The 26,968-nt window shown below is 35.2% G+C and overlaps 4 protein-coding genes across 4 annotated transcripts in view; 1 reads left to right on the forward strand and 3 right to left on the reverse strand.

Annotated features, from left to right (window-relative positions):
* The window catches only part of LOC113499669 (UDP-glucuronosyltransferase 2B31-like), a 28,622-nt gene extending 22,969 nt beyond the window's left edge, over positions 1-5,653 (reverse strand). The window contains exons 1-4 of the mRNA XM_026880214.1: positions 4,787-5,653; positions 4,392-4,614; positions 3,150-3,369; positions 2,499-2,667 (exon numbers count right to left, since the gene is read on the reverse strand). Of these exons, the coding sequence (XP_026736015.1) occupies positions 2,499-2,667; positions 3,150-3,369; positions 4,392-4,614; positions 4,787-5,617 (1,443 nt within the window). The 5' untranslated portion in view covers positions 5,618-5,653. The remainder of the gene's footprint in view (positions 1-2,498; positions 2,668-3,149; positions 3,370-4,391; positions 4,615-4,786) is intronic.
* Positions 1,481-26,027, reverse strand: LOC113499677 (UDP-glucuronosyltransferase 2B18-like). Its single transcript, XM_026880221.1, has 5 exons — positions 24,901-26,027; positions 24,574-24,796; positions 24,204-24,423; positions 23,714-23,890; positions 1,481-2,490 (listed from the first exon to the last, which is right to left on the reverse strand). The coding sequence occupies exons 1-5, from the start codon at positions 25,723-25,725 to the stop codon at positions 2,379-2,381; spliced, it is 1,557 nt and encodes a 518-aa protein (XP_026736022.1). The 5' UTR covers positions 25,726-26,027; the 3' UTR covers positions 1,481-2,378.
* LOC113499680 (UDP-glucuronosyltransferase 2B31-like) lies at positions 12,206-14,236 on the reverse strand. The gene is made up of 4 exons (XM_026880225.1): positions 13,394-14,236; positions 13,061-13,283; positions 12,626-12,845; positions 12,206-12,548 (listed from the first exon to the last, which is right to left on the reverse strand). Exons 1-4 carry the CDS (start codon positions 14,213-14,215, stop codon positions 12,260-12,262), a joined length of 1,554 nt encoding a protein of 517 aa, XP_026736026.1. The 5' UTR covers positions 14,216-14,236; the 3' UTR covers positions 12,206-12,259.
* LOC113499682 (UDP-glucuronosyltransferase 2B31-like) lies at positions 17,897-20,200 on the forward strand. The gene is made up of 4 exons (XM_026880227.1): positions 17,897-18,925; positions 19,033-19,255; positions 19,396-19,615; positions 19,705-20,200. The coding sequence occupies exons 1-3, from the start codon at positions 18,092-18,094 to the stop codon at positions 19,503-19,505; spliced, it is 1,167 nt and encodes a 388-aa protein (XP_026736028.1). The 5' UTR covers positions 17,897-18,091; the 3' UTR covers positions 19,506-19,615; positions 19,705-20,200.
* Positions 26,028-26,968: the final 941 nt, after the last annotated feature.

Below are 26,968 nucleotides of genomic sequence, written 5' to 3' on the forward strand. Positions count from 1 at the left end.
TATTAATTGTAAGACGGTACGCTGAAGGTCAGTAAGTATAATGAATTTTCAATTATTGTATTGGCATAATGCTTAAGAGAATAGGAATAATTTCTAATTTAATCCAGTCGCCATTAATTCATCGGCCATTGTAACTGGCAGAATCGGGGCTCAGATAGCACTTTTTGGACATCAAAAACAGTTGATGACAACCGTATTCGCCCACCCTTCACCGCTTTCTTAGTGCTTTTTACTGTGAGAACTCTAACTCCCTGTCTTTCCGTTTACAATTAATTTTAATCAATAATAATAACGAATAAATAGTTGAGTGCCCCATACGTAGATTTATTAACGTTTTGATGTATAGTAATTTTTAATATTATTTCTTATTAAAAAAAATAACAACAACTACCACTTAAAGAGGTTTCAAAATAATTATTCTAATATATTACCGAATTCCGAATATATTATTCATTCAAATGTGTGTTTTAGGGTTTTCGTAATCAAATGATTTAAATAGAACCCTATTACACTTTTGTCTTATCAACCGAGATATAGACAGTTGACATTTTTACCGATGATGTAATTGTCATATATTTGTCATATTTGTAAGGAACCCTCAGTGTTATGATTCTGACACCTGCTTGACTGTTTTTTATAGTCCACATACCTACCCTTATTTTGAATTCAAAACATCACTTTTAAAAATCATCGAAATAATTGGAAGAGTACGAGCACGATTACATATTATTATAATAACAGGAACATAGAAAGATAAGGTTTGTTGAAGTAGACCATTTAAAAATCATGATTATTTATGACAAAGCATTTTATTAAGTAGATGTCTCGCTTATCTGCCATTCAGTCAACGCATGATTCCAAGATTTAACTAACATTGAATTTAAAGAATTTATGGAAGTGGCACTTTGGCTCGCACGTTTATAAAGGTTGAGAGACAACGATCAACTTTAATTTATTTACGCGTATTTAATGTGAAGACGAATATTGTCATAAGAATGCTAATGGATGAAATGGTTTGTTTTAATTTTTTTTTTTTAAAGAAAATACAAATACACCGTGATTTTTTAGTCGTATTACAAAAGCAGCCTAGTGCCTGTATCCAATGACTAGAACACGTTCATGATTAAAAAAATAGGTATTTATGAGATTTGAATAAATTTAAAATGCAATTTTTATTCAATATTATGATGCAATTCGTAGTTTTTTAAAAACACAGCTCTGTTCCGAGCGCGGTGTGAGCCTCGTAACAATGGTGAGGGGCGCGGGCGGCGGCAATTTTATCATTTTTAAGAGTATATTTCAGATTTCTCTTGTTTAATTTTCTTCGTACTTATTATCTTAAAAAATAATACTAATCGCGTCTAGGGGTATTTTATGTCGGATACATGAACTGATCTACTTTTGTAAGACGACTAAAAAATCACCGTGTATAAAATGAATGAGACTTTTAAAAACGTAGGGTCACATTTAAAAACGTAGGTTTTTAGATTGTTTGAATTTATTCATTTTATTATGTAAACAGTCTATCCGACTGGATCTCACACTGCATTTGCCGATTCATTTATTCATAATTTCTCGGAGAAATATTACTTGTGTATTGATTATCACTACATCTATTCTATTGTGTTTATTTATACCTGAAGGTCATGTGATAATAACCATTATGTTGTAAATCATTTCATTATTTGTTTGTTTTATCTTGCATACATAACTCTATTTTCCGCTTTCGAGTTAGGTAAGGAATACCTATACGTTATCATGATAAAACCAAAATAAAAAAATATAACTTGATTCTTAATAACACTTTATTAGTTAAAGTGCTGGGATGTTATTCCACGTAAATGCCATTTACGTGGAATAACATCCACAAAAAATAAAATAGAATATATAAACTAATAATTTCATAAATATTTATAAAATAAAATCATTTACAAAGTCATATCACAGAATGTACGTCCACAGTACGTAACAACGATTCACTAAATTGAAACTATTAAAAATTAAAAACATTTGACGGAACTAGCTGCTCATGGCAACCACTGATCAATCACGTTTTATCAAAGGCCTCCAAGGCTGGTCACAGATGCACAGCTGTTGATTGGTTAACCAATATAGTTTAAAAAATTACAGCACTTGTCGTGTAAACAATCGACAAATAATGCTTTTTATGACAAGTGGACGTTCAGGAACAACTTTAAAAACTATAGTACCTGTATCAGGTTTTAAAATGTACACTTTAAAAGCTTTAAGTATTGGTTGCCGTGAACAAATTTCGGTGCGACAAATTCAACTACAATTAACATTATCACAAAAGGGCAACCAATGGCCATGAGCGATACATACAATGTCAACTATCAATCAATATTCTCATGGATATATCATGAACTTTTAATTTTCATCACAGCCACATAGTTTCTAACAAAATATTTGTATAACAAATATATGGCTGAGAGAACTAAAGAAATTGCTGTCAATAGTGCTGCCAGTATTGTGAGCACCAGTTCCAGTTCTAGGTACTCCGCCCACGAGATGTTGGCGGCGGGCGAGCGCAGGTGCTTCGCGCCGCCGTGACGTAACAAATGCTCCAATGACCACATAGTCCGGTCAAGCGGAGACATCGGTTGGTCACGCATCAGGGTACGGAGTTTGATGATATTCTTGCGGTAGCTAAAAAATAATAATTAATTTAGTCTAGAATTCTTCTGTTTTATGACTCATTCACTTCTCACACTCATTCATTTTAGGCCCTATAGGCATTTGACATGGCTTTTAAGAAATCTCAAGTTGGCTGGGCTCCTTACGGTGATTTTCTTTACCGTTTTTATCAGACACAAGAATATAGAATTCTTGTGACTTTGCAAGACACAAGAGTTGTATAAAACATTTAGGAATGTCGGTATTCGAACCGACGAAAATTTACTTGGCAGTTCAAACGCTGTATGTGTGTTTCAATTCATAAGTTTGTAAGATTGTTTTTTGTAGTGTAACGCCGTCATTAACTTTTTGTGAAACAAAGTATCATTAAGTTGAATTATACAACCGGGCTATGATTGAACTCAGTTTTTTGTCCTAGTTACAGGTTTCACATGGCTTTTAGATATAAAATAAACATACTAGTACATATAAAGGTAGTTGTTTTTTGTACATACCTGTCATCTCCAATGACTCTGTTTATAGCTTCCTTAAAGTTTTCTTCTGTAATGGCATCTAAGTCCAATCGCACTCCAATTTTATGACTTTCATATTTCTCTGCATTGTACCACTGGTCCCCCAACATTGGGATTCCTATCAATGGGACGCCAGCTGTTATTGCTTCATCTGTTGATTGCAGACCTCCTTGTGTCACGAACAGCTTGACTTTGGGATGTCCTAAAAATATTACATAGTCGATGAGAAACAAATCTGGTTTCAGACATTCTAGATGCTTTATACAAATACAAAAATTTAAATGCGATCAAAGAGCTTTTGACTCTTTGTTTTTTAAATTTTTGTTATTAGAATTCATTTCATTGGCCTAGCCTTTTCCCAACTATGTTGGGGTCGGCTACCAGTCCAACCGGTTTCAGCTAAGTACCAATGTTTTACAAGGAGCGACTGTGTACCAGTGTTTTACAAGGAGCGACTGAGTACCAGTGTTTTACAAGGAGCGACTGTTATTAGAATTACATAACTTTTAATCATTCAATAAGGTCTTGTTTCCGGAAACGATTTACAAAATATATAGATAAATGACAATCATTTACAACATCTTTGACGAAAATAATGCCCTTAGGATCCAATTAGTAAAGACAACGTGAAAGTCAAAATATAAATTGATTACATGCCATGAAGACAATAATTATTTTTATTCAAAGAAAATATGTAGTACCTAACCTCGGATCAAACAGGGAAACAACGATCCTTTTTTTGTCGAAGGCCTATTATTACGAACGTGATACGAGTTGATCGAAACAAGATCTGACATGTCAATAAATGTTTGTTTGTGAGGTCATAGTTCAACAACATTATTGTCATGACTTCCGTGACGTGGGTTTACTATTATTTATCCATGAAAGCCGCAAGGTAGTGTACGATTATTAAGTTTATTCTGATTATAAATTAAGTGAAACAAAAAATGTAGTAAAACAACTAATCAAAACAAAGTATAGTATTTTGTCTTATTTTGTTTTTTTTTCATAAAATGTTGTTTTTGGTATCCGTCCAAGTAGAAATACAACATTATCATTTTTTATTGAAATTCGAGTTTCATCTTTTAATTTATTTTGAGCGATGCGTAATTAATGATTGATTATACAATTGTTCATATAAAAAAAACATTGTAAAGCATACTGTTACTCATAGAATGACTCTTAATGTTATGCGATATTATAAAATATAAAGCAGTTACTCACTGAGTAGATCTGATTGCGGCAACCACTTTGAGATTCTGATGTTCGCAGTACGTCCAGGCAGCTCGTCTCCGTTCCACTTCCATAACACATCGTAAGGTAATTGAGAGAATACTTTCACTAGCACTTGGATTCTGTCAGCGGGCAGTAGAGTAGGATCGACGTTTGTACCAAAACTGATGTAAATCACGCCATTTTTAGAGGAGTCTAAGTATGATTTCAAATCCTGAAAATCAAAGAAGATTTTAGAAGAATCTAAATATGTTTTAAGGTCCTGAAAGAAAGACCTTATTAAAGACTACTTTTTAAACACATGTTAAAGAACTAGAACAAAAAGAATACAACTTTTTGTAACGCTTTAGACCTTGCATGAATCTGACTAAAACAGTATGTTATACCTTTGGCAATTCTTTCTGCGGATTTTGATGTAAGCCTCCCATATACACGACAGTCGGTGGAACAGGTCGACTGCCAACAAAAACTGGATTCTCATTCAAGAACAGCATTTCAACGTGATTGTAAAGTTCGGAGATCGTCGGCGCGTCTGGTCCAAACACTTTCTTCAGTAAATTATTTTCAGCAGTTTCTTGAACATAGTACATGTAAATGTACGTATAGTGGTTATATAGCTCTGTAAACTTCTCCCACATCGTCAGATTGTTCAATCTTTGACGAACACTAGTTGGATAGAGTGTTGGATGCGTGGGGGCACCAATTACTTCAAAGTTGCCAAATACACCTCCAAGCGAACTCATATAGACTACGGGTGCTTCATAGATATGGCGAAAACCTAGTCCGAGTCTATAACAGGCTTCAACAATTATCAAATCAAACTTTTGATCTCGGTTTTTAATCAGACGTTGAACGTTTTCAGTTTTCGTCTGAGCTTCGAATACCTCTATGAAAATATTCAAAAATATTTTCAAATGATGCACTATATCGTCCTTGCCACCCTTAGGGGCTGTCATAAATAGCTCTTTCCATATGCCGTAGGATATATCATGGACGTCGATTTCTGTCAAGTTAGCAGGGGCTCCTCCTTTCGGGAAGGCGGGATCTGTGGTGATGACGGTGACATGGTGTCCTCTCCTAACTAGCTCTTGTGTCACAGGTCGAAATACTACTTGATGGCTGATGGAAGGAGTCGGGAACACTGCCAATATCCTGGCCGCATCATTAACATTTACGAATAAAATGTAACACGCTAATAAATGTAATAGGGCTCCCATCTTAACACGTTCACTCACTCGATGTCGGCGAAGAAGTCACTCGTTTTGAAGTTCGTTTAGAGTATTTATAGATTTTTTGACTAACGATATAATTAGTCCCAAGAACAAGTAAAATCAGCAACTCGATCGCGTTCAAGCGGTATTTTCACGAACATTAATTTTAATAATGTGGAAAACGATTTAAATTAAAAAATATGTAATGACGTTATTAAATCATTAAGTATGGGTTTGCTAATTTCTTAATATTTTAGTATTTATAATACAAATGCTACAGACATCCAGGCACTCCTCAGAAAATGGTCTGACAGAATGATATTTTTTTTTACTGTTGAAAAATCAAAAATACACTGTAATTTGTGTCGAAGTAAAATCAAATTTATTGTTCCTTTAGGTATACATCTACCCCCTATTGTTTGAACCAGCTTTCCGAGCTATTCCGGTACTCTATTTGTGTCAAGTACAAATCTTATATTATAGAATAATAGATACAATAATATGGAATACATTCTGACGCGAACGATCATGTAGTCTGCGGAAGACTACATGATCGTTCGCGTTCGCATAAAGCGGAAACATTATGCTTGAATCGCTAAATGGTACACAAAAGGCAATGACTGGCGTATTTAGCAGCAAAGCATTCAAGATCAAGCCGTTTGTGTGCGGAATAAAAACACATAATACCTATACATATATTATTTACTAGCTGTTGCCCGCGACTTCGTCCACGTGGTTAGAAGATCTTGTGGTGGTGATCTTATCGTTTTTTTCACATTTTCCATTGTATCTTCGCTTTTATTAGTCGCAGCGTGATGTTATAATAGCCGATAGCCTTCCTAGATAAATGGTCAATTCAACACAAAAAAAGAAATCAATTCGAACCAGTAAATCCTGAGATTAGCGAGTTCAAACAAACAAATTCTTCAGCTTTATAATATTAGTATAGATGTGATCTATGGTTTTGTCATAATCGTTAAGATGACCCCATAAGATTTGTAGGTGTCTTTTGTATAGATTAAGCCTTTCATTTTAAAAGGTTTTTTTAATTCGCTTTTATCTGTGAATTTGTCTGTAATGAAATCTTGGAAATTTATTTTTACCCAATGCCCGGTTTCCGATTAAGTTAAAATTTCGTTTGTTTAAAATATATTGTGCAATAACACATTATTGCACAATATATTTTATTATGATGACATAGCTACAAAGTGAGTACTTAACCAACGTAAATGTACGCAAATAATTCTATATGGATACAATTAAGAGTTTGAGGTTGAGATTCGTATGAAAAGCAAAAAAAAAACTATTTACGAAAAAACCTACAAGGGCCCCAATTTTGCAATTTGCTACGCCTACGCTATGCGTCACTATAAGATGCTGTTAATTATTACGTAACAGCTTAATGCATCGAATACGGAGATTCCAGACACAATAAAATTGATTTTCAATTGTTATGGACCACGATCGTGGTTTTAGAGACTGGACGTATTAAGACAGAAAGTCACTTAAGTAGAGACTGAATAAATTAATAACCGACTTGGCATTACATGGATCTCACAACTTTTAACCGCAGAACAACTGAGTTGCGAGACTTGGTTTTTTTGACGAGTATTGTTTTTGATGGGATTAACGTTTTAATGAATAGTAATTTTTTAATATTAATGCTTATAAACTTCACTTCAACAAGAGGTAAAGCAAAGACTAATCGGTCACACATTTGAAGGGAGATTAATTTTGATTTTTTTTTTGTCATATTTGTAAGGAACCCTCAGTGTTACGATCCTGACACCTGCTTGACTGTTTTTTATAGTCCACATACCTACCCTTATTTTGAATTCAAAACATCACTTTTAAAGATCATCGAAATAATTGGAAGAGTACAAACACGATTACATATTATTATAATAACAGGAACATAGAAAGATAAGGTTTGTTCCAGTAGACCATTTAAAAATAATGATTATTTATGACAAAGCATTTTATTAAGTAGATGTCTCGCTTATCTGCCATTCAGTCAACGCATGATTCCGAGATTTAACTAACATTGAATTTAAAGAATTTATGGAAGTGGCACTTTGGCTCGCACGTTTATAAAGGTTGAGAGACAACGATCAACTTTAATTTATTTACGAGTATTTAATAATGTGAAGACAAATATTGTTGTAAGAATGCTAATAGACGAAATGGTTTGTTTTAAATATATATTTTTTTAATAAAATGCAAATATGAAATGAATGAGACTTTCGAAAGTATTATCTTTTTTCGTAGATTCTTTCATGACATGTCCCGTGAATTTGGCTTATGAATTTGGCAATTCACCAGCATTACTACTCAAATGTAATTTAATGACGCTCAAATGGCGTTTTCATTCTAGATTAAAAACAAAACACAACTAAAAATGTTTAATCATTTTTATTTATTTAATGCGAGACACTTCCTATTTTTCTGTATTCCGTTGCGTCAAAACTGTTATTATTATTAATATAAACTTGTTTTGAATAAGTTAGTATATTTGATAACATCATGACGATTTTTTGTATAAATATGAGCAGTTACAAAGACATTGGTAGTCATGATCAGTTCGTGACTGATAGCACTCGTATTTGTAGTACACGTTAGCAAAAAATATTATTATAATATACTTGAAATTATATACCGGATATTATAAAAAAAATATTGAATAATCATTTGGTTGTTACATTGAGATAAGATGAAGACGTCTGTGTGATTCGGTAAATGCAATTAAATAATTTTACTCTTCACAATCTTATTACATAAAACAATTATAAACGTTGCTATTTGTTTCATTCTATTCCTATCAAAACATGTACCTAATACAATCTAAAACATTATTTGCAGTTTGATTGTAAACAACTGCTTAATCGTTTCTACGTGAAATTTATTTTTGGGTTGTTGTTTAGTTGAGCGCGTCAACCAAAAACGCCATCAGTTTCCTGTTGACTTGACCGCGTCAACCAGTTACCGTAGGCGGTGGGTTAAGTCAATTATAACCAAACTTTTTATTGTTAAGGTATAAACAATTGTAGCTTGTCGCTCGATCAGGACCAGGCCTGTGCAACGCGGGCCTCAAAGAGATGTCAGCGAGCTCTGTGGAACCCATTAGAGCCGATGTCTGTCGGGGCGACAGGACTATCGGAAAGGGTTACTGAGGCCGCGGCACACGAAAGGCAAAGGAAGGAACATGAGTGGGTTTTAGCCAGTAGGTGTCTGACTAACTGACTAAGTTCCGCTCAACCCAAAGCGGTAAGAGACATTTGATGATTTCCCATCCGAAAATGGGGTCGAAATGCCTACTATACAACCCATAGACAGCTATAAGTTAGTGTAATGCTTCAAAACTATTCAGTCAACTGGCTGAGGTGGGACGATGCGAGGAACTGTATTTTGCCCTTTCAAGGTCATGACGTATCACTTGACTTTTCGGCACATGACACCAGTCCAATCTAATTTTCTTTATCTTATTTGACAAAAGCAAACTTCTAGACTCTTTTCTTTATTAATGTACGGTGATAGGTTACGTGTAGGAAGGTTATGACATACCTGAGCCCAAGAATTGTAATCTCAAATGTTTGTCGATAAATTGTGCAAGGGGATTCAGGTTCCTGTAATTTCGGTTCCTACCTACTGCTGAATCGCTGTCTATTTGTGTTTCAACAAGCTGTAGCACGTGCTTTTTATTCCTGTTGTATATTATAAAAAATACAAAAAATAATTGTCAAACTAGTAGAGCAAATTGGGTGGATGGGTTTTTTTTATCAAAGAAGGTCGGTCAATCTTTCGATCAGATTTCACTATCGCTATCACTAACGACAATTGTCAGACGACAGATATATAATTATGTCCAATCATTATTACATAAATATATATTTTAAGCCTGATAAGATAAGAATTGATAAATTGGGTTTATCATTTAATTTGAAATTTTAATCATCATTATTCATATACAGCGTATTTCAACAGTTTTTTATTTAGCAAATGGCAATTAATGGAAGTTGTCTAAACATTGATTTCCATCTGAATATTTAACTATTTATTGCATTCGACGGTATAACTATTTGGTGGTGGGTAATTTTGTGTTAGATACAACTAGCTGTTGCCCGCGACTCCGTCCGCGTGGACTTCAGCTTGCAGGGAATGCCAGGATCAAAATGTTGCCTTCTCTAAAATCAAAATATCCAAAAATCGCTATTATATTAGATAAGATATTTCATTTTTTTTATTAAGTACTAGCTGTTGCCCGCGACTTCGTCCCCGTGGGTAGAAGATATAAGTTATGATTCATACCTGCCCTGTTTTTTTTACATTTTCCATTGTATCTTCTCTCCTATTAGTCGCAGCGTGATGGTTAATAGCCTAAAGCCTTCCTCGATGAATGGTCTATTCAACACAAAAATAATTTTTCAATTTGGACCAGTAGTTCCTGAGATTAGCGCGTTCAAACAAACAAACAAACTCTTCAAAGCTTTATATATTAGTAGGTATAGATTAAAACTTTTCGTGGACCTTAACGAGCAAACAAAAAGAAGTAGCCGACTTGGCCCATCAATTTTTGAACCAATATTCATGTTTTATTTATAATCCGACATTCATAATTATGAATTAAGAAATTTATTAAATCATATTTATTGATCAGAATAACCCGACCATTTTCTGATAGCTTGCTAGCAGTGTGATATAACTTATTGAAACAAAATGACAATCAATCTATCATGTCTGTCATTACTATTAAATAACAATTGAAGAGCGTGTAGTAAACTGCCTAAGAGTTGTTCTGACAATTCGAAAATTGCAATCTCATCTTATTTAATACACAACATCTGGTAATATTGACCTAGTGATACAACTCAAGGTCTAAGTAATTAGTTGCTGTAGAAACGACGCATTATCTTGTTTTTATTTTGATTGATATTCGTGCGACATTTTTTACGCGAAATAGACGTCTGTGGTATTTTTTTTGTAAAGTTGTTATTATTTTTGTGTATATTACTAGCTTTGCGCTCGCGGCTTCGCCCGCGTCAAGGTCAGTTATATCGCGTTTCCAAGAGAACTCTTCAAAAGTCCGGGATAAATCTATCCTATATTCTTTCTCAAGGTCAACTCTATCTCTGTACCGAATTTCATTAAAACAGTTCAGTGGTTTAGACGTGAAAGCGTAACAGACAGACAGAGTTACTTTTGCATTTATTATATTAAATTACGATGTTGCTATACATTTTATTATTCAATACAACATATACATATGTTGCATAGTCAAAATGGTAAAAAACAACGCGGCTGGCCTTTTTGGAGTTGTTATAGTATGATGATGTGCATTCCTTTTTTATAATATTCTCCACTCCATTTAATATAATATCGTATTACGTAATATAGTTTCGGATAAAACTGGAGCGGTTGTAGCGCTAAGCTAAAGCGGTTGCCCGTCCCACAAGTCAAACTGTCAAACAGCTTGACTTGTGACCCCGCGGTTGAAACTAGTCGGCGGATTTTCAAAAGACTAAACTGCTTGATAAAAACTGGAAAAACCTTTGACAAAAATAAATAAATGAATTAAAATTTATTAATTGTTTGCCATGTATTTTTTGTTTCGCAACAGAAAATCATAATTTTAATTACCTGCTATAAGCAAGTCACAATGTATTTATCACTATGCTTGGCAACAAATTCATAATACTCAATCATTATAGACTGATAAGAATGACATTCGAGTTTTTTTTTCTAATTAGGCTGCTAAGTAGCACTTTTTGAAGGTCAAATTACATTGGATAGCACCCAGTTTTGCCCACCCATCACCACTTCCTAAGTGCTTTTGCTGTGAAAGACGAAACGGCGCAACAAACTCCCTAGCAGCACGCTGTCTTTCCATTTACAATATAATTATTAAAAAATATATCAAAATAAGTGTGTAGGTGCCGTGCCAAACAAACAAATATTTGAGGTCGTGGCACCCAAGCCACTATGAACTTAAACTGTCAACTACTCGGCCAAGTTAAGGAGACCGACTAGCCACCGCAAGCAGCACCCGTTCACGAGTATAACGCAAGGGTCAGCCATCACCTCCCTCGCCATATTAGAGGGAAGGCGGTGACCCGACCCAAGACGCCATCGCAGGCAGTGACAACTAAGGGAGCATGACGGATCTGCTACCGGCTTATAAAATCTATACTGAAAGAAATGCCCCAAACATTGATTTATCTGGCACGTTTCCATGATACACAATAAATGAACAGTTTTTCATTCTGTTAATATTTATACAAAGCACGTGTAAACTTTGGCAAAGTATTGATTTATTTTATTGGAAGTAGCTAATTGCAAATATAAAAAGAAATGGTAAATTAAATCTATAGATATTTACATTTAACAATTTATTACATTCAGACTCTTCAAATGTTCATTTATTTTAAAGTCAAACTTAAAAGTTATAATTACTCTAGTTGCAAATTTCCAAAATTACATTCATATGGAGAAGAACCAGCAAAAATCTCCCAAAGTAACTCTTTCAAATTAAATAACAATAATAAAAAAAAGTACTTTCCAATAATTTCATGTTCCATCGGTGGTAATGAAAAACTCTTGAATATGTTCAGTTTTTATTTATTTTATAGAATATAGTTACCGTCCTTAGAATCATCAATCACTTTTAGACTTTATAGTAGTAACATTGTTTTTGACCAAGAGTTTGTAGAAATTGTAAATAAAAAAGACAAATAAAGCCAAAGTTACTGTTAGTCCTGCTAGTAATGTGAGCACCAGTTCCAGTTCTAGGTACTCCGCCCACGAGATGTTGGCGGCGGGCGAGCGCAGGTGCTTCGCGCCGCCGTGCCGCAGCACGTACTCCGTCCACCACACGGCGCGTTCCAGCGGAGTCTGCACCTCGTCACGCATCAAGCTACGTAATCTTACAATATTCTGGCGATAACTAGAAATAAGAATAAGATTAGCACTCACTCATGACATAAAAAATATAACGATTGAATCTTATCCTAAAATTGGTACCTGTCGTCTCCAATAACTTTGAGCAGTGTGGTTTTGAAGGATTCGACGGTAATGTCGCCTAAGTCCAACCGAACACCGATTTTATGAGTTTTGTATCTTTCAACTATATACCATTGATCACCCATCATTGGGACTCCAATCAATGGAACGCCAGCAGTTATCGCTTCGTCAGTTGATTGCAGACCGCCTTGAGTCACAAATACCTTGATTTTTCGATGCCCTGAAACAAACAAAGTAGACTTTACTTAAAATATTCCTTTTCAGCCTTACGACCAGATGTCGTGTAGTAAGGTACATGAAGGAATTAGTAATTTCTATGAAAAACTAAATAATCTTGTATTAGAATAAAATGTAGCCAATATCTTTGTCCACAATCTTTGATCTAAACCTTATTGTAGACAACTATAATTTATATATTTTTAATTTCGTACTTACTCAGTAGATCTGACTGCGGCAACCACTTTGAGATTTTGATATTCTCAGTACGGCCAGGCAGCTCGTCTCCGTTCCACTTCCATAACACATCGTAAGGCAACTCAGAGAATGCTTTCACTAGCACTTGGATTCTTTCTGGAGGCAATTGAGTTGGATCTACGTTGGTGCCAAAACTGATGTAAATCACTCCATTTTTGGAAGAATCTAAATATGTCTTGAGATCCTGAAATGTTATAAAATAATTATTTTCTGATAAAGAGACAGCGGGGAAAATATTTTTCTTTATCATTAAAAAAATAAATCTACTCTTAAATCAATAAAATTATAAATTACCTGAGGTAACGGTTTTTCAGGTTTTTGATGTAAACCACCCGTAAACACAACAGATGGTGGCACGGGTTGGATTCCTGCGAAGACTGGATACACGTTTAAGAACATCATGTCCACGTTATTACCGAGTTCGGCTAGCGAAGGTGTATTTTCTCCAAAATATTTACGAACTATGTTGTTCTCATAATCCACATTTCTTGCGTACAGAAATTTCATCTTGTAACTCGTATACAATTCCGTAATTTTATCCCACATAGTTAGATTACTTAACTTTTGATTTAAATATTCAGGATACAGAAAGGGATGTTTAGGAGCACCAATTGTTTCATAATTATCAAGAACTGCCATGAAAGAACTCATCAGAATCACAGGGGCTTTGTAAATATGTGAGAATATGAGCGCGGGTCTAAAACAAGCTTCTAGTATTAACAAATCAAAGTGCTTGTTATCACGAAGCAAACGTTGCACATTTTCATCACTTAGTTGTGTGTCGAATACATCAGGAAAGATTCTCAGACCTTGTATTAAAGTTTGAATGCCATCCTTAGCGCTTGATGCTTTCATAATTCTATCTCTCCATATTCGATATGACTCCTCGTGAACGTCTATTTCTGTGTAGTTAGCTGGTGTTTCTCCTATTGGGAAGGCTCGATCTGTTGTGATGACGGTGACATCGTGTCCTCTCTTAACCAGCTCTAACATGAGAGGTCGGAACACCACTTGGTGACTGATGGAAGGAGTGGGGAACACTCCTAAAATCTTAGCTGCTCCATTTAAGTTGACCAACACAGTAAAAAATGTTAATAAATGAAAATAGATATGCATTGTTGCACGTTTCTTCAATTGTTTTTGACGTTACTACTAGCAAACTCCTCATTTGTTTTTCCTTATATAGATAACTCATAGAAAATTATCATACAAACAAAGTCATGCATTTGATTAGATAAAATTCAGCAATATTCTACGAAGATCATGCTTACTAGAGACAGTTGGTCAAGTCGAACTATCTGTGTAGAGGAATGCAAGATTAAAAAAGTGGTAATTCATCAAATTAATTACCACTTTTTTTAATCTTCGTAAGGATACACTTTGCCACCTTTCCACCACTTTGGACCCTGCGTTGATAGGTCGGCTTTCGTTTTTTATACGTAGATATTACTCATCTCTGGATTATTAATAATATTTTTTATTATTAAATAATTTTAATAATATTTTTTTATTAAAATAATTAATTATTCTCTCTCAGTCTTGCATTCCTCTACACAGATAGTTCGACTTGACCAACTGTCTCCAGTAAGCATGATCTTATGAATATGTTCATAACTACGCGGACAAAGTCGCGAGCAAAAATTAGTCTCGAAATAAAACAATATCATAGGAAAGGGAAAACTTCACATTGAACCTTTTTTTTAAATAAAACCTTAATTCCCTTTGTTTAGTAATGACAAAGCCAAAAATGTGATTTTTATAATAATTGTTGTCTGTTTATTTGTCATATCATTTTTACACCACATTGCACTATTTTTGGCAAGACAGTGTTGCATGAAAGTGTCTTTCATAAAAGTAAAAGTCAAAATCCTCGAGATTCGGAGTCCCACTTGTGGGTCAAATCACGTGTCTTTGACGTTAAGGGTTGTAGAAATAGTTCTTGGCTAGTGGGGTAGAACCCCATTACTGAGATTTCGCTGTTTTTCCGTCTGTCAATTCTTCCGTTCATCATTCCTCCTTTTCCGTTTGTTACTAGGTAATATCTCATAAGCCGTAATGCATTGCAAATTTTCTCGTATGATTTGTTTTTTTTTTTTTAATATCTATGTCCCTTAATCTGATGGGTGACCAATGTCTGATACCCAATACTTAGTTTTTCTTAAGCCTATTCAAATGGAGTACTCTTTGATTTTAGCGAGTCCGTCTCGCAACTTGATCGATTTTTATTTTAATAATCACTCAATATAATCGCTACCGTCATAATATGTGTCAGGTGGTAGATATACATATAAATGTCAAATCATTATTATAGTAAAATTATTTATACGCTGCTAAGAATATATGATAAGGGTGACATTCTATTTTTGTCAACAATCAGCGATGTGTATATAAGCAGATTATTATTATCAGTTACAAACTAAACTCAAACCCTAGATTAGATTTTCCATTCGTCTGTATTTGATTTTTTAGTTGGTTACGTCAGAACCTCCAACTTGATGAACAGATTTTTTTAAGTATTTTTCCACGTAAATTTAGCTCTCATTTGGTCCTATAAAAAATTAAGAAGTCCGGGCCCAGCACTTTTTGAAGTCGATTGGTAGACGAAGCAAGTACGTATATTCATCTCCTTAACTTACGTCTAATTGATATTGACTACCATAACATGAGCAACAAATTATAGGTCTTGCTTTGGGACGCCCTTAAATTAGTGGCAGGAGGAATCTGTGGCCACACTGTGGTGTTGAAGCTATTATTAAGATTCACCTGTTCTGTTATCAAAGCATTTGTAATCTCTCTATTGGAAATTGAATTAGCTTCATTACTTAGTAATCCACTCACAAAATTTTGGCGGCGCTCGAACGCAAGGGCGTGTGATAAAACTATACCAGCCTATATACATTCCACCGCTGGGCATAAGCCTCATCCTGTATAGGGAAGGTTTGAGCATTTATAACCACGTTAGGTCACTGCAGGTTGATGATTTCAGATTCCAATATTTGGAACCCCGGGTTCATGACGATATATCATGGTCGTATTTCTAAACGCCAAAGATAAAACAGATACACAAGTCCTGCAGTCGTTCGACCTTATTCAGAAGGTCCTGCTTAGCATCAAGGAAACAAATATGTGCCTAGTCTAAAGGGAAGCGATTGAGCGAGAGTAACCTTTGGTTAGAGATTGTGATTAAGCTGGATTGATTATCAGACCGAAATATATTGCGCATATATTTATCTTTTCTAAAACTAAATTGATGTCTTTCACAACTTCTTCGTATTCTTCAACCTTTCCTTTCCGTTGCAATAATGATAAAAAAAAGAAAAGAAGTTGGACTCATAGAAATCTAAATAATAACCTTATTATATAGATTTCTATGGTTGGACTAGTAAAAAGGTGCAACTGCAATGGTGTCGAGTTGCCAGTAAAGGTGACGTGAGCTGTCAACCTAAAATAAATTGTATTTTTACAGACACCGAGAAATCACATGCATGACATAGAACAGTGTAGATAAAATAGTTTACATAAAAATTACTTTGCTGGGTTAAGGACTGGTTTTACCGGCACTGCTCAGGGCCCCAATTCTGCTATTTACAATGGCCGATGAATGAATGAAAATTGGCTTAAAATTACACTCTATATATCTTTTAAGCATTTTTCCTACGCAATAATTGTAAATTTAGATTGGGACGGTTCACTCAAGGTCAATACAATGAATTTTCCATTACTGTTTTGGCATAGTGCTTAAGAGAATAGAAATAATTTCAAATTTAATCTAATTGCCAATTGGCCATTGTAAATTGAATCGGGGCTCTAGCCACTTGTTCCTGGACTGTGGTTTTTTGTTGGGGCACTTTTATAATATACTAGCTGTCCCGGCAAATTACGTACCGCTTAACGGTCGATGATCACAGTTAAGGCCAAACATTAAGGGTGGACAACCCCTATCACTTGGGATTATGAAAAATAGTAGCCGATTCTCAGATCTATTGAATAGGCATATAAAATTTGGTAAGAATCGGTAAAGCCGTTTCGGACTAGTACTTTAACTAACATCGTGACACGGAAAATTTCATATATTAGAAGATTAAGAGATCAGTTTTTCGGGTCTAACAAGTCCGGAAATTCAGGTAGTTTTGTGCGTAATTAACAAAATATTTAAGGACATCCAATTTTCATAGTCACCAAACGTGGCATTTTTCATTATCGTGTGATTATAAAACTTTTCATTACGTAACTTAATTATTTTTAGAGGTCCACGCTCAAAGGTTAAAACGCGACTTCTTACTAAAACTATTATGTCTAACCGGGAGTTCTATTGTACTTTGTTTCTTCACCAGGCTGGTCTGATAAACTGTGATAGTCACTTAGAAGGCAGTTTCAGACATGATGTATTTCTAAACATTTAAAACTCTTAGAAAAACATTTATTTATTTCATTATCACACTAACCTAATGCGGTACTTAACCTAATGCGGTAGCTAGGACTAAACAAAGGTCTAAGTATTTATGTGAACTTAGGTCTCAAAGATTGAATTATTATGCACATAATTGCAGGTCTAAATTCCAGCAACTGTTTTAATATGTAATTTTCTGATAATTCTGATATGCATAGGCAATAAGTTAGCCTGATACACATGCCCATCATTGCGCCTCCTGGAATTGCTGGTTGCTTCATCCACTTTTCCCCTAGATATGAAATCCTTACTATTTACGATTCCCATGTTTCAAATTTCTGTCATTCCGCGATTTCTTGGAGTTCTCTGAATAAATTGGTTTCCAAGACTTTGATTTATACATACCTTTTAGCATCAGGTGCCCAGTAGGTAGTTAGGGATATCACTGAACCCCTATTGTGGAAATACGACTCCCATTGGCCGACTTCTACATACCTATTTATTTGATGCTCTAGATAGTGATATCTAAAAGAAACAATATATAAGGGTGTTCTGATCGTCAACCACTACTTATTAGTCATTGCCAAGTTTAAAGCTTAAACATGCGATTCTTAGTGCTTTTAGTTTTAAGTTACATTATAATTATTATTGGAAATACAGAAGCGGCAAAGATATTGGTTGTGGTTCCAACACCTTCTATCAGCCATCAAGTAGTGTTTCGACCTCTGATTCAGGAACTAGTTAAGAGAGGACACGATGTCACCGTCATCACAACAGATCCTGCCTTCCCGAAAGGAGGAGCTCCTGCTAACCTGACTGAAATCGACATTCATGATTTGTCATATAATATTCTCACACAAGAAATGGCTAAAATGCCAAGAGGTAACAAGGATGACTTGCTGCTTCAAGTGGAGTTTTATTTAAAAGTCTCTGCTTCAGTCTTTAGTGAGCAATTAAAGGACAAAAGTGTGCAACAACTGATTAATAACAAAAACATAAAATTTGATTTATTGATCTTAGAAGCAATTTTTAGACAAGCGTTAGTGTTTTCGCACATATTCAAAGCTCCAGTTATACAAATGAGTTCTCTAGGGGGTGTTTTTGACAATTTCGTCACGATAGGAGCTCCGACACATCCCATTCTGTACCCAACAATGATTTCACAAAAACTGACCAATCTTTCAATGTGGGAGAAAATAACTTTACTATATAGTCTTTATGTGGGTGAAAGGATATATCAAAATAATGCAATTCTGGAGAATAAACTTAATCGAGAACTTTTTGGGCCTGAGGTACCATCAGTGACGGAACTGTATGATAATGTAGACATGCTGTTCTTGAATGTGTATCCAGTGTTTGAAGGTATTCGACCAGTTCCTCCATCTGTTATCTACACGGGTGGTCTGCATCAAAACCCGGAGAAGGAATTACCTGAGGTATTTACATTGAATTTATTATTGACGTGTGTAATATTTTTAAGTATTTTCGTTGTTAATTGTCAACAACTTTCGAATAACGACGTGGCAAAATTTTACCATTTCAGGATCTTAAATCTTATTTAGATTCTTCCAAAAATGGTGTTATTTACATTAGTTTTGGAACGAACACGGATCCTACTCAACTTCCTCCTGAGCGCATCCAAGTTCTATTGAAAGCATTCTCTCAGTTACCATACGATGTTTTATGGAAGTGGAACGGAGACGAGCTGCCTGGACGTACTGAGAACATCAGAATCTCAAAGTGGTTGCCGCAGTCTGATCTACTGAGTAAGTGTTATTCCGAATTCTTAAGAGCCCATGTGTTTAAGTGGTTTTAAATTTCTTAATTCGAGAGAATTGCAATGAGCAGCATAGGATTAGCTCAACATAAGAGGTCTTTAATTTTGTGTTATTTGAACTTTTTCCAGGACATCCCAAAATCAAAGTGTTCGTAACACAGGGTGGTCTACAATCCACAGATGAAGCAATCACAGCTGGAGTTCCATTGATTGGAATTCCTATGGTGGGCGATCAGTAGTTTAACGTAGAAAAATACGTACAACACAATATTGGTGTTCGCTTAGACTTTGGAGATCTCACACCGGATACCTTTAAAAATACGTTACTCAAAGTTATCGAAGATGATAGGTATGATTTGGTTTGTTAAACTCGGGCACATTAAATACTTAGTGGTTTTCTGCGGTTCCATGAATTTTAATTCCAATTTTTTTTTTTAGCTATCGACGAAATATAATCAAACTACGTAGTTTGATGCGTGACGAGGTCCAGACTCCACTGGAGCGCGCCGTGTGGTGGACGGAGTACGTGCTGCGGCACGGCGGCGCGAAGCACCTGCGCTCGCCCGCCGCCAACATCTCGTGGGCGGAGTACCTAGAACTGGAACTGGTGCTCACATTACTGGCAGGATTACTGTCTATCTTCATGTTATTTGCCTTTACAGTCTATATATTATACAAATATTTCTTCACGAGTAACGCGACTACGACAAAATTAAAGCGGAATTAATTTCCTTTTTTTATTTAATTGGTAACTTATTTATATACAAGGTTATTGTAATAATTTGGATGAAGTTAGTATGTATAAAGATGTAGTCATATTGCAAATTTTTGATAAGAATATTTGTCTTTGCATTTCTCTTTCATTTTCATTGGAATCTAATATTTAATTTGATGTAATTAAACGCCTTGCGCAATCAAAAGGGCAAAATCTGGATCCATCACGTATCGTATATCTTTAAAAAATTTGATTATAAACAGCCTTCTTACAATAAAATTTTGTAACATTTTAGTAGATATTGTATAATCTAAAAAATCATTCGTTATCGTCTTATCTTTCTTGCTTTGCCGCCGCGCCGGGGTGTAAAGGTAATGACTTCAATTGTCACCAAGATCACGGGGAGGGTATAAATCAGATTAACAGACTATAAATACGATGACCTTACTATGTAACTGCTTGAGTCAAAGAAACTGTCGTCCTCGCGCACTCTGGGCGATTTTGGCCGGAATTTCGAACAATTTCATGACAATGATCAATGAGAAATTATTTTGGGCCGACTGTATAAGAGCTTCCATGGACAAGTTGAATGTAATTGATGTATTGATTGTTATTTTTAAACTAACTGTGGTACAAGTAGGTCTAGGTTGTCTATTATTATCAGCAAGGGCCAGGTGGGTTAGGCAGACTAAAACGGCAGTTAAATTAACTTTGTTACTAACACGTGTTATAAATAAACCCAGTCAAGTTTAAAATATTTCCACTTTATATAGATACAACATCGGTTTTTCTTCGCCTTTTCCCAATTACGTTGGGGTCGGCTTCCAGTGTAACCGGGTTCAGCTAAGTACCGGTGTTTTACAAGGAGCGACAGCCTATCTGACCTCCTCTACCCGGGGTAGTTTGTGACTGTAGGCAAACCGAGCGTGTACCGAGATCGAGACACGTAGGTATAGCTCGCGGTTCGTTGGTTTGTATGAGGTCGGTCTACAGGAGATATTACTACTGTGACCAGACACCCTAAATAAAGCTGTTGTAATTTTTTTGACGAAATGAGACTATTTGCTCATTGCTCAACTCAAACACAAAGGCGTTGCTAGTTTGATTAGAGCTAAACAAAACTTCAACTTGATAGTTTAACGCACCTGTGGTCGCCTGCCGCTAACTTCTTATGAGTGAATTGCCAAGTAATTGAGCTAATTCAATTTCCAATAATATAGAGATTATAGACACTGATGATAGAACAGGTGAAACTTCATAATAGCTTTAACACCGCAGATTTAGGAAGCCCCAAGGTGGAAGTGAATTAGTTATACTTAAATAGATAAATTATACTAACATAGTCTTTTTTGTGGCTCTACCTATGCACGAATTTGTATACACCAGCTGCAAGTGCAATCCAAAGTATCAAACTTTTGTTTTCAAAGTTATAGGTAGCTACTTCTTCATTATTCTAATACACCACTCACTAAAGGAAAATAATGTGTTCGCTTTCTGAAACAAACTCGGGTGGCTAACCATTCGGCGTCATAAATATGATGATATGTGTCTTCTTTCCTCTGTCTTTCATGATCCTCAACCTCCCGAGTATTTACTTCACCGCTTTGAGTACCTTGTAGCTCGGGGTAAGAACCGCAGCATAGCCTCCTCTCTGCTTCTGAGCAATCCACGACACACTTCCAGTCGCTATGATGGCTCCTTTACCATATTTGCAGTATGCCTCTGGAGTTCCCTCCCGCGCTCAATACGTGAAAACTCAAGGGATCAATAGGCTCAAGTAATTACATGCTTCTAAATAGCCTGGACCAGGTTTAAACAGTAATTTTTAATTAAAATTCCGCTTTAAATCTCTGTGATCCATTCCATGCTATATTTAATGTTTCTATTTCGCAAAGGATATTCCCTCAAACTAGAATTTTGTAAAATATAACCGAAGTTTACAAATCAGGAACTGAGTATGACTCTGACTATTAATATCAGTCATAATTTATCAATATTATTGTCCACCAAAGATTTTTGATAAATTAGTAGGTACGCAGTATGGTGTAACCGGTTTTTTACGAAATTTTACTACGACAGGAACATGTTTTAGTAAAAAAGAGGTTAACAACTGTTTAGATATTGTAGATTGCTCCTACCAAAATACACGTACTTTACGCAAGAACGTAATCAATTGCTCAATTATTCTTATCAGGCGTTTACGAGTAGGATATTAATATTCATTATACTCACTTATTATAATATTTTTCTCTTCTTGTCTGTTTGTTACGAACAGTTCATGTATTTTTAATTATTTTCACTGCCGAAACCGCAAATCCAAATACAAAATTTGGTCCTTTGAGTCAGATATGAGAACCACAATTTTATTAAGGATTATTTATAGGAAAGGCTATTTGCCGATTGAACATAGTAAATTGCTGGCAAAGGTGAAAGTCAAACAATCATTTCGATCATAACTTTTCCTTCTCTTATTAAATGATTTAATCGCTTTGAACACTGTTCTTTTTCTTTAAAAAAACTCTTTCATTAAGGAATTTAATTCTTGTGTCGTGGAAAGTTTCACAAACGTTCAAGTCACATGCACAAAGATACCCAGACTCTAGACAAGCATTTGAGGATCACAAACACGCTTGTCTTACGAGGGTTTCGACCGGCTACACGTCGCAGACTTTAAGTTTACCCATGAAGCTTTTAATTATGTTTTGGAAAATGAAGTAGGCTTTGCATCGATTATATTGGTGTTTAAAATTTAGTATAAGAATAATTATATAAGAATAAGTTACATAAACTCAACATCATCTAGAGTGTAAATCAAAAGGTAATTGAGAGATTAATACCCAGTATAGACTTATAAAATAGTAAAAATTCAATTACTTAGGCTTAAATAAAATTACTTAGTCATTGGATGACTAAGTTATTTTATTTAAGCCGTGCACAAAATTTTTCCGTTGAGAATAGATAATAATGATATCTGATATCTCTCTTTACATTTAACCTCGAGAATTTCTTATTTATAATCGATCTAATGCTGAACAAACGTATCACGTTAATACGTTTGATAAATTGATAAATACGATGTTTCGTGACAAGCAGTTTTCGTTTTCTTCTAAAACTACGGGATTTTATAGAAATTGATATTTTTCTAAAGGTTCAGTTCTCCTAAACAGGTGACGTTTGTAAAAATTTACATTTTTATCTAGCCCACTCTGTCCCACTGCTGGACAAGGCCTACTCCAAATCCTATCATAAATCTCTTGTTTGGACCACAAGGAACCAGCCCTTACCCTTAACAAATAAAATGCTTAATATTTTTCTATTGAATGCTAACGAGATATGAAACTGAGTCCATGAGAGAAAATTTAAAAAGAAACAATTAATCTCACGGATTCATGTAATGGTGTTCTTGTGGTGCTATGAATATTATTTTTTCTTATTTTGTGAACATTTACTCTTAAGGGTGTAAAACAATGGGTCTTTCTAAATATTTATTTCCTAAATTATGAGAAAATCTGATTAAATACATTATTATCTACAGTAAAATCTACAAAAAATGATTTAATACTAGATTTTGCAAACATTACGCGTCATCATTTCTGATTATTTTACAAAAAAAAAAAATACATTATGTACTACGCACTCTTTAACTTTACAGGACTTTTCACGAAAACCTTATAAAATTTGTAAACTATTAAACTTAAAGTAAATAAAATGACTAGTAGTCCTGCCAGTAATGTGAGCACCAGTTCCAGTTCTAGGTACTCCGCCCACGAGATGTTGGCGGCGGGCGAGCGCAGGTGCTTCGCGCCGCCGTGCCGCAGCACGTACTCCGTCCACCACACGGCGCGCTCCAGTGGAGTCTGCACCTCGTCACGCATAAGACTGCGTAGTTTGATTATGTTTCGTCGATAGCTGAAAATAAAAAATAGAAATAAAAAACGATTTAAAAAATCTAAAGGCCCACGTTTTTAAATGTCAGGTTTAATAAAATTTTGTCTGTTTTTATAGTTGTAAATTGCATTATCGTTGGTTTTGAAGTTACCCTACAAATTTCAGCCTGCTAGCTTATCAGGACGAGCCTCGAAGTTGAGTTGCAAAAATCCAACCGGTACGACAAGACAAGCAAGAAAGTGAGTTTAATTGAAAATTCATGTAACTGCATAAAACCACAAGTATTAAATGTAAAGTTCCAAAAAATGCCCGAGTTTGACAAACCAAATATTACCTATCATCTTCGATAACTTTCAGTAAAGTATTTTTAAAGGTATCCGCTGTGAGATCTTCAAAGTCCAAGCGTACACCAATATTGTGTTGTACGTATTTTTCTACGTTAAACCACTGATCGCCCACCATAGGTATTCCAATCAATGGAACTCCAGCAGTGATTGCTTCATCTGTGGATTGTAGACCACCCTGTGTTACGAACACTTTTATTTTGGGATGTCCTGGAAAGAGTTGAAAAAACATTAAATTAAAAACCTCTTACGTCGAACAAATCTTGCAAATCCCATGCTGATTATTACAATGCTCTTGAGTTTAGTAATATAAAAACGACTGAAATACATAGGTTATCAAGAATTAAGAAAAGCACTCACTAAGTAGATCCGACTGCGGTAACCACTTTGAGATTCTTATGTTCTCAGTACGTCCAGGCAGCTCGTCTCCGTTCCACTTCCATAGCACATCGTATGATAACTGAGCGAATGCTTTCAATAGAACTTGAATGCGCTCAGGGGATAGTAGAGTAGGATCCGTATTTGTTCCAAAACTAATGTAAATTACACCATTTTTAGAAGAATCTAAATAAGACTTAAGATCCTGAAATGATAAAATTTTGCCACGTTATTCGAAAGTTGTCGAAAATTAACAACGAAAATACTTAAAAATATTACACACGTCGATAATAAATTCAATATAAATACCTTAGGTAATTCCTTCTCCGGGTTTTGATGCAGACCACCCGTGTAGATGACAGATGGAGGAACTGGTCGAATACCTTCAAACACTGGATACACATTCAAGAACAGCATGTCTACATTATCATACAGTTCCGTCACTGTGGGTACTTCAGGCCCAAAATGTTCTCGAATAAGTTCATTCTCTAGATTCGCATTATTTTGAAATATCCTTTCCGACATATAATGATTATACAGTTCCGTTACTTTCTCCCACATTGTAAGATTGTTCAGTTTTTGCCGAATTATTGTTGGGTACAGAATGGGATGTGTCGGAGCTCCTATCGTGACGAAATTGTCAAAAACACCCCCTAGAGAACTCATTTGTATAACTGGAGCTTTGAATATGTGCGAAAACACTAACGCTTGTCTAAAAGTTGCTTCTAAGATCAATAAATCAAATTTTAGATTTTTGTTCTTAATGAGTTGCTGCACACTTTTATCTTTTAATTGTTCACGAAAAACTGAAACACAGATTTTAAAATAAATCTCCGTTTGAAGAAGCATGACATCCTTGTTTCCTTTTGGCATTTTAGCCATTTCTTGTCTGAATATATTATACGATATATCATGAAGGTCAATTTCTGTCAGGTTAGCAGGGGCTGTTCCCTCTGAGTAGATGGGATCCGTTGTGATGACGGTGACATCGTGTCCTCTCTTAACTAGTTCCTGAGTCAGAGGTCGAAACACTACTTGATGGCTGATAGAAGGCGTTGGAACCACTACCAATATCTTTGCTGCTTCATTTGCAATGCAAATGTAGCTTAAAACTAAATACACTAAGGCCCGCATGTTTATACTACACAATGAATAAATAACTTTTGGTTTCTTGTCAGAACGTCTTTATATATTGTTTCATTATAGATATCACTATCTATAATATCTATAGCTACATTTAAAAACGCATGGATCAGCCAAGTGCGAGTCGGACTTACGCATGCAGGTGTCTAAACCATAGCTCAAAGGCCAAAAAATAATAAATGGATCTGGATGGGATTGCCTGACTAGTTTCGGACCAAATCGGAGTCCTGATTCATGAGCTGACCCGTCGGGGTCGCGAGTCGATAAATACGCGTAAGCAAACCGTTGCATCTTAAATGCTTAGTCATTCTCACGATAGTTACTATACCAAAATATATATTTGTGTGGGAGCCCGTAAATATTTAGTTTTGCTTTTAGATATTATAGCCGCACCAGAAACATATCAAATGGAAAATGCAATCTGTTTTACTACCACCATTTATCAGATTTAGATGATGACAGACGAAGAGACGGAGTAGTCATCGTAATAGGGTCCCTCAAAAAGAAGGGCAAGCCAAAAAAACCACGTAATACAAAGTTACATAATTAAATGATTAATGCAAGAATAGTGGAAGTGTCATGTTCGATGACTCATAATTTTCATAATTTTATTTTTGGGTACCACATAAAATTATCTGATCTCTTTAAATAAAATCCTCGAGTATTTCAAATCTAATCGATCAATTATGAACGCGTTATAGACGATATTAACGATCGGATAATATGTTGTATTAATATTATACCATTTTCTGATTATTACCATTTAAATAGCATTCCAATAGCATTCCATAACTCTCACACAACGCCATCCAGTCTCAAACTTAGCAAATCTTGTATTATGAGTACTAGACTACTGATAAACTTACTTATATATTTCTAAATACATACATATTATAGATAAATTACACCCAGACACCAGAACAAACGATCATGCTCATCACACAACATTTGTCCTGGGCGGGAATCGAACCCACGAACTCCGGTATAGCAGTCAGGGTCACTAACCACTAGACCAACAGGCCCGTCAAATGACAAGGGGATTACTGATATTTTGCCCAGACGTGAGGCTATGGAAGTCTGTAACACAAAGCAAAAGACAGATGACAACGGCTTAAACAGAATTATGCAAACTGTTGTTGAAAGACCGTCATCAAGGTCCGCATATCAAATCGAGATCGGTTGAGTTTTGGTCAATTTACTTAAAATAGTAGAAAGTTTAAAAGAAAAATTACCT

Source organism: Trichoplusia ni, chromosome 12, assembly GCF_003590095.1.
Source record: "Trichoplusia ni isolate ovarian cell line Hi5 chromosome 12, tn1, whole genome shotgun sequence".
Lineage (NCBI taxonomy): Eukaryota > Metazoa > Arthropoda > Insecta > Lepidoptera > Noctuidae > Trichoplusia > Trichoplusia ni.

Bases quoted from the DNA above. Each gene is read 5' to 3' on its own strand.
- LOC113499680 (XM_026880225.1), bottom strand. From the start codon at position 14,215: ATGCATATCTATTTTCATTTATTAACATTTTTTACTGTGTTGGTCAAC. The intron at 12,846-13,060 runs GTAAGTACGAAA...TGTTTGTTTCAG, and splicing joins GCCGCAGTCAGATCTACTGA to GGCATCGAAAAATCAAGGTA. The intron at 12,549-12,625 runs GTACCAATTTTA...TCTTATTTCTAG, and splicing joins AAAGTTATTGGAGACGACAG to TTATCGCCAGAATATTGTAA.
- LOC113499677 (XM_026880221.1), bottom strand. From the start codon at position 25,725: ATGCGGGCCTTAGTGTATTTAGTTTTAAGCTACATTTGCATTGCAAAT. The intron at 24,797-24,900 runs GTATTTATATTG...TTATCATTTCAG, and splicing joins CGGAGAAGGAATTACCTAAG to GATCTTAAGTCTTATTTAGA. The intron at 23,891-24,203 runs GTAATATTTGGT...TTTTATTTTCAG, and splicing joins AAAGTTATCGAAGATGATAG to CTATCGACGAAACATAATCA.
- LOC113499682 (XM_026880227.1), top strand. From the start codon at position 18,092: ATGCGATTCTTAGTGCTTTTAGTTTTAAGTTACATTATAATTATTATT. The intron at 18,926-19,032 runs GTATTTACATTG...TTACCATTTCAG, and splicing joins CGGAGAAGGAATTACCTGAG to GATCTTAAATCTTATTTAGA. The intron at 19,256-19,395 runs GTAAGTGTTATT...AACTTTTTCCAG, and splicing joins GCCGCAGTCTGATCTACTGA to GACATCCCAAAATCAAAGTG.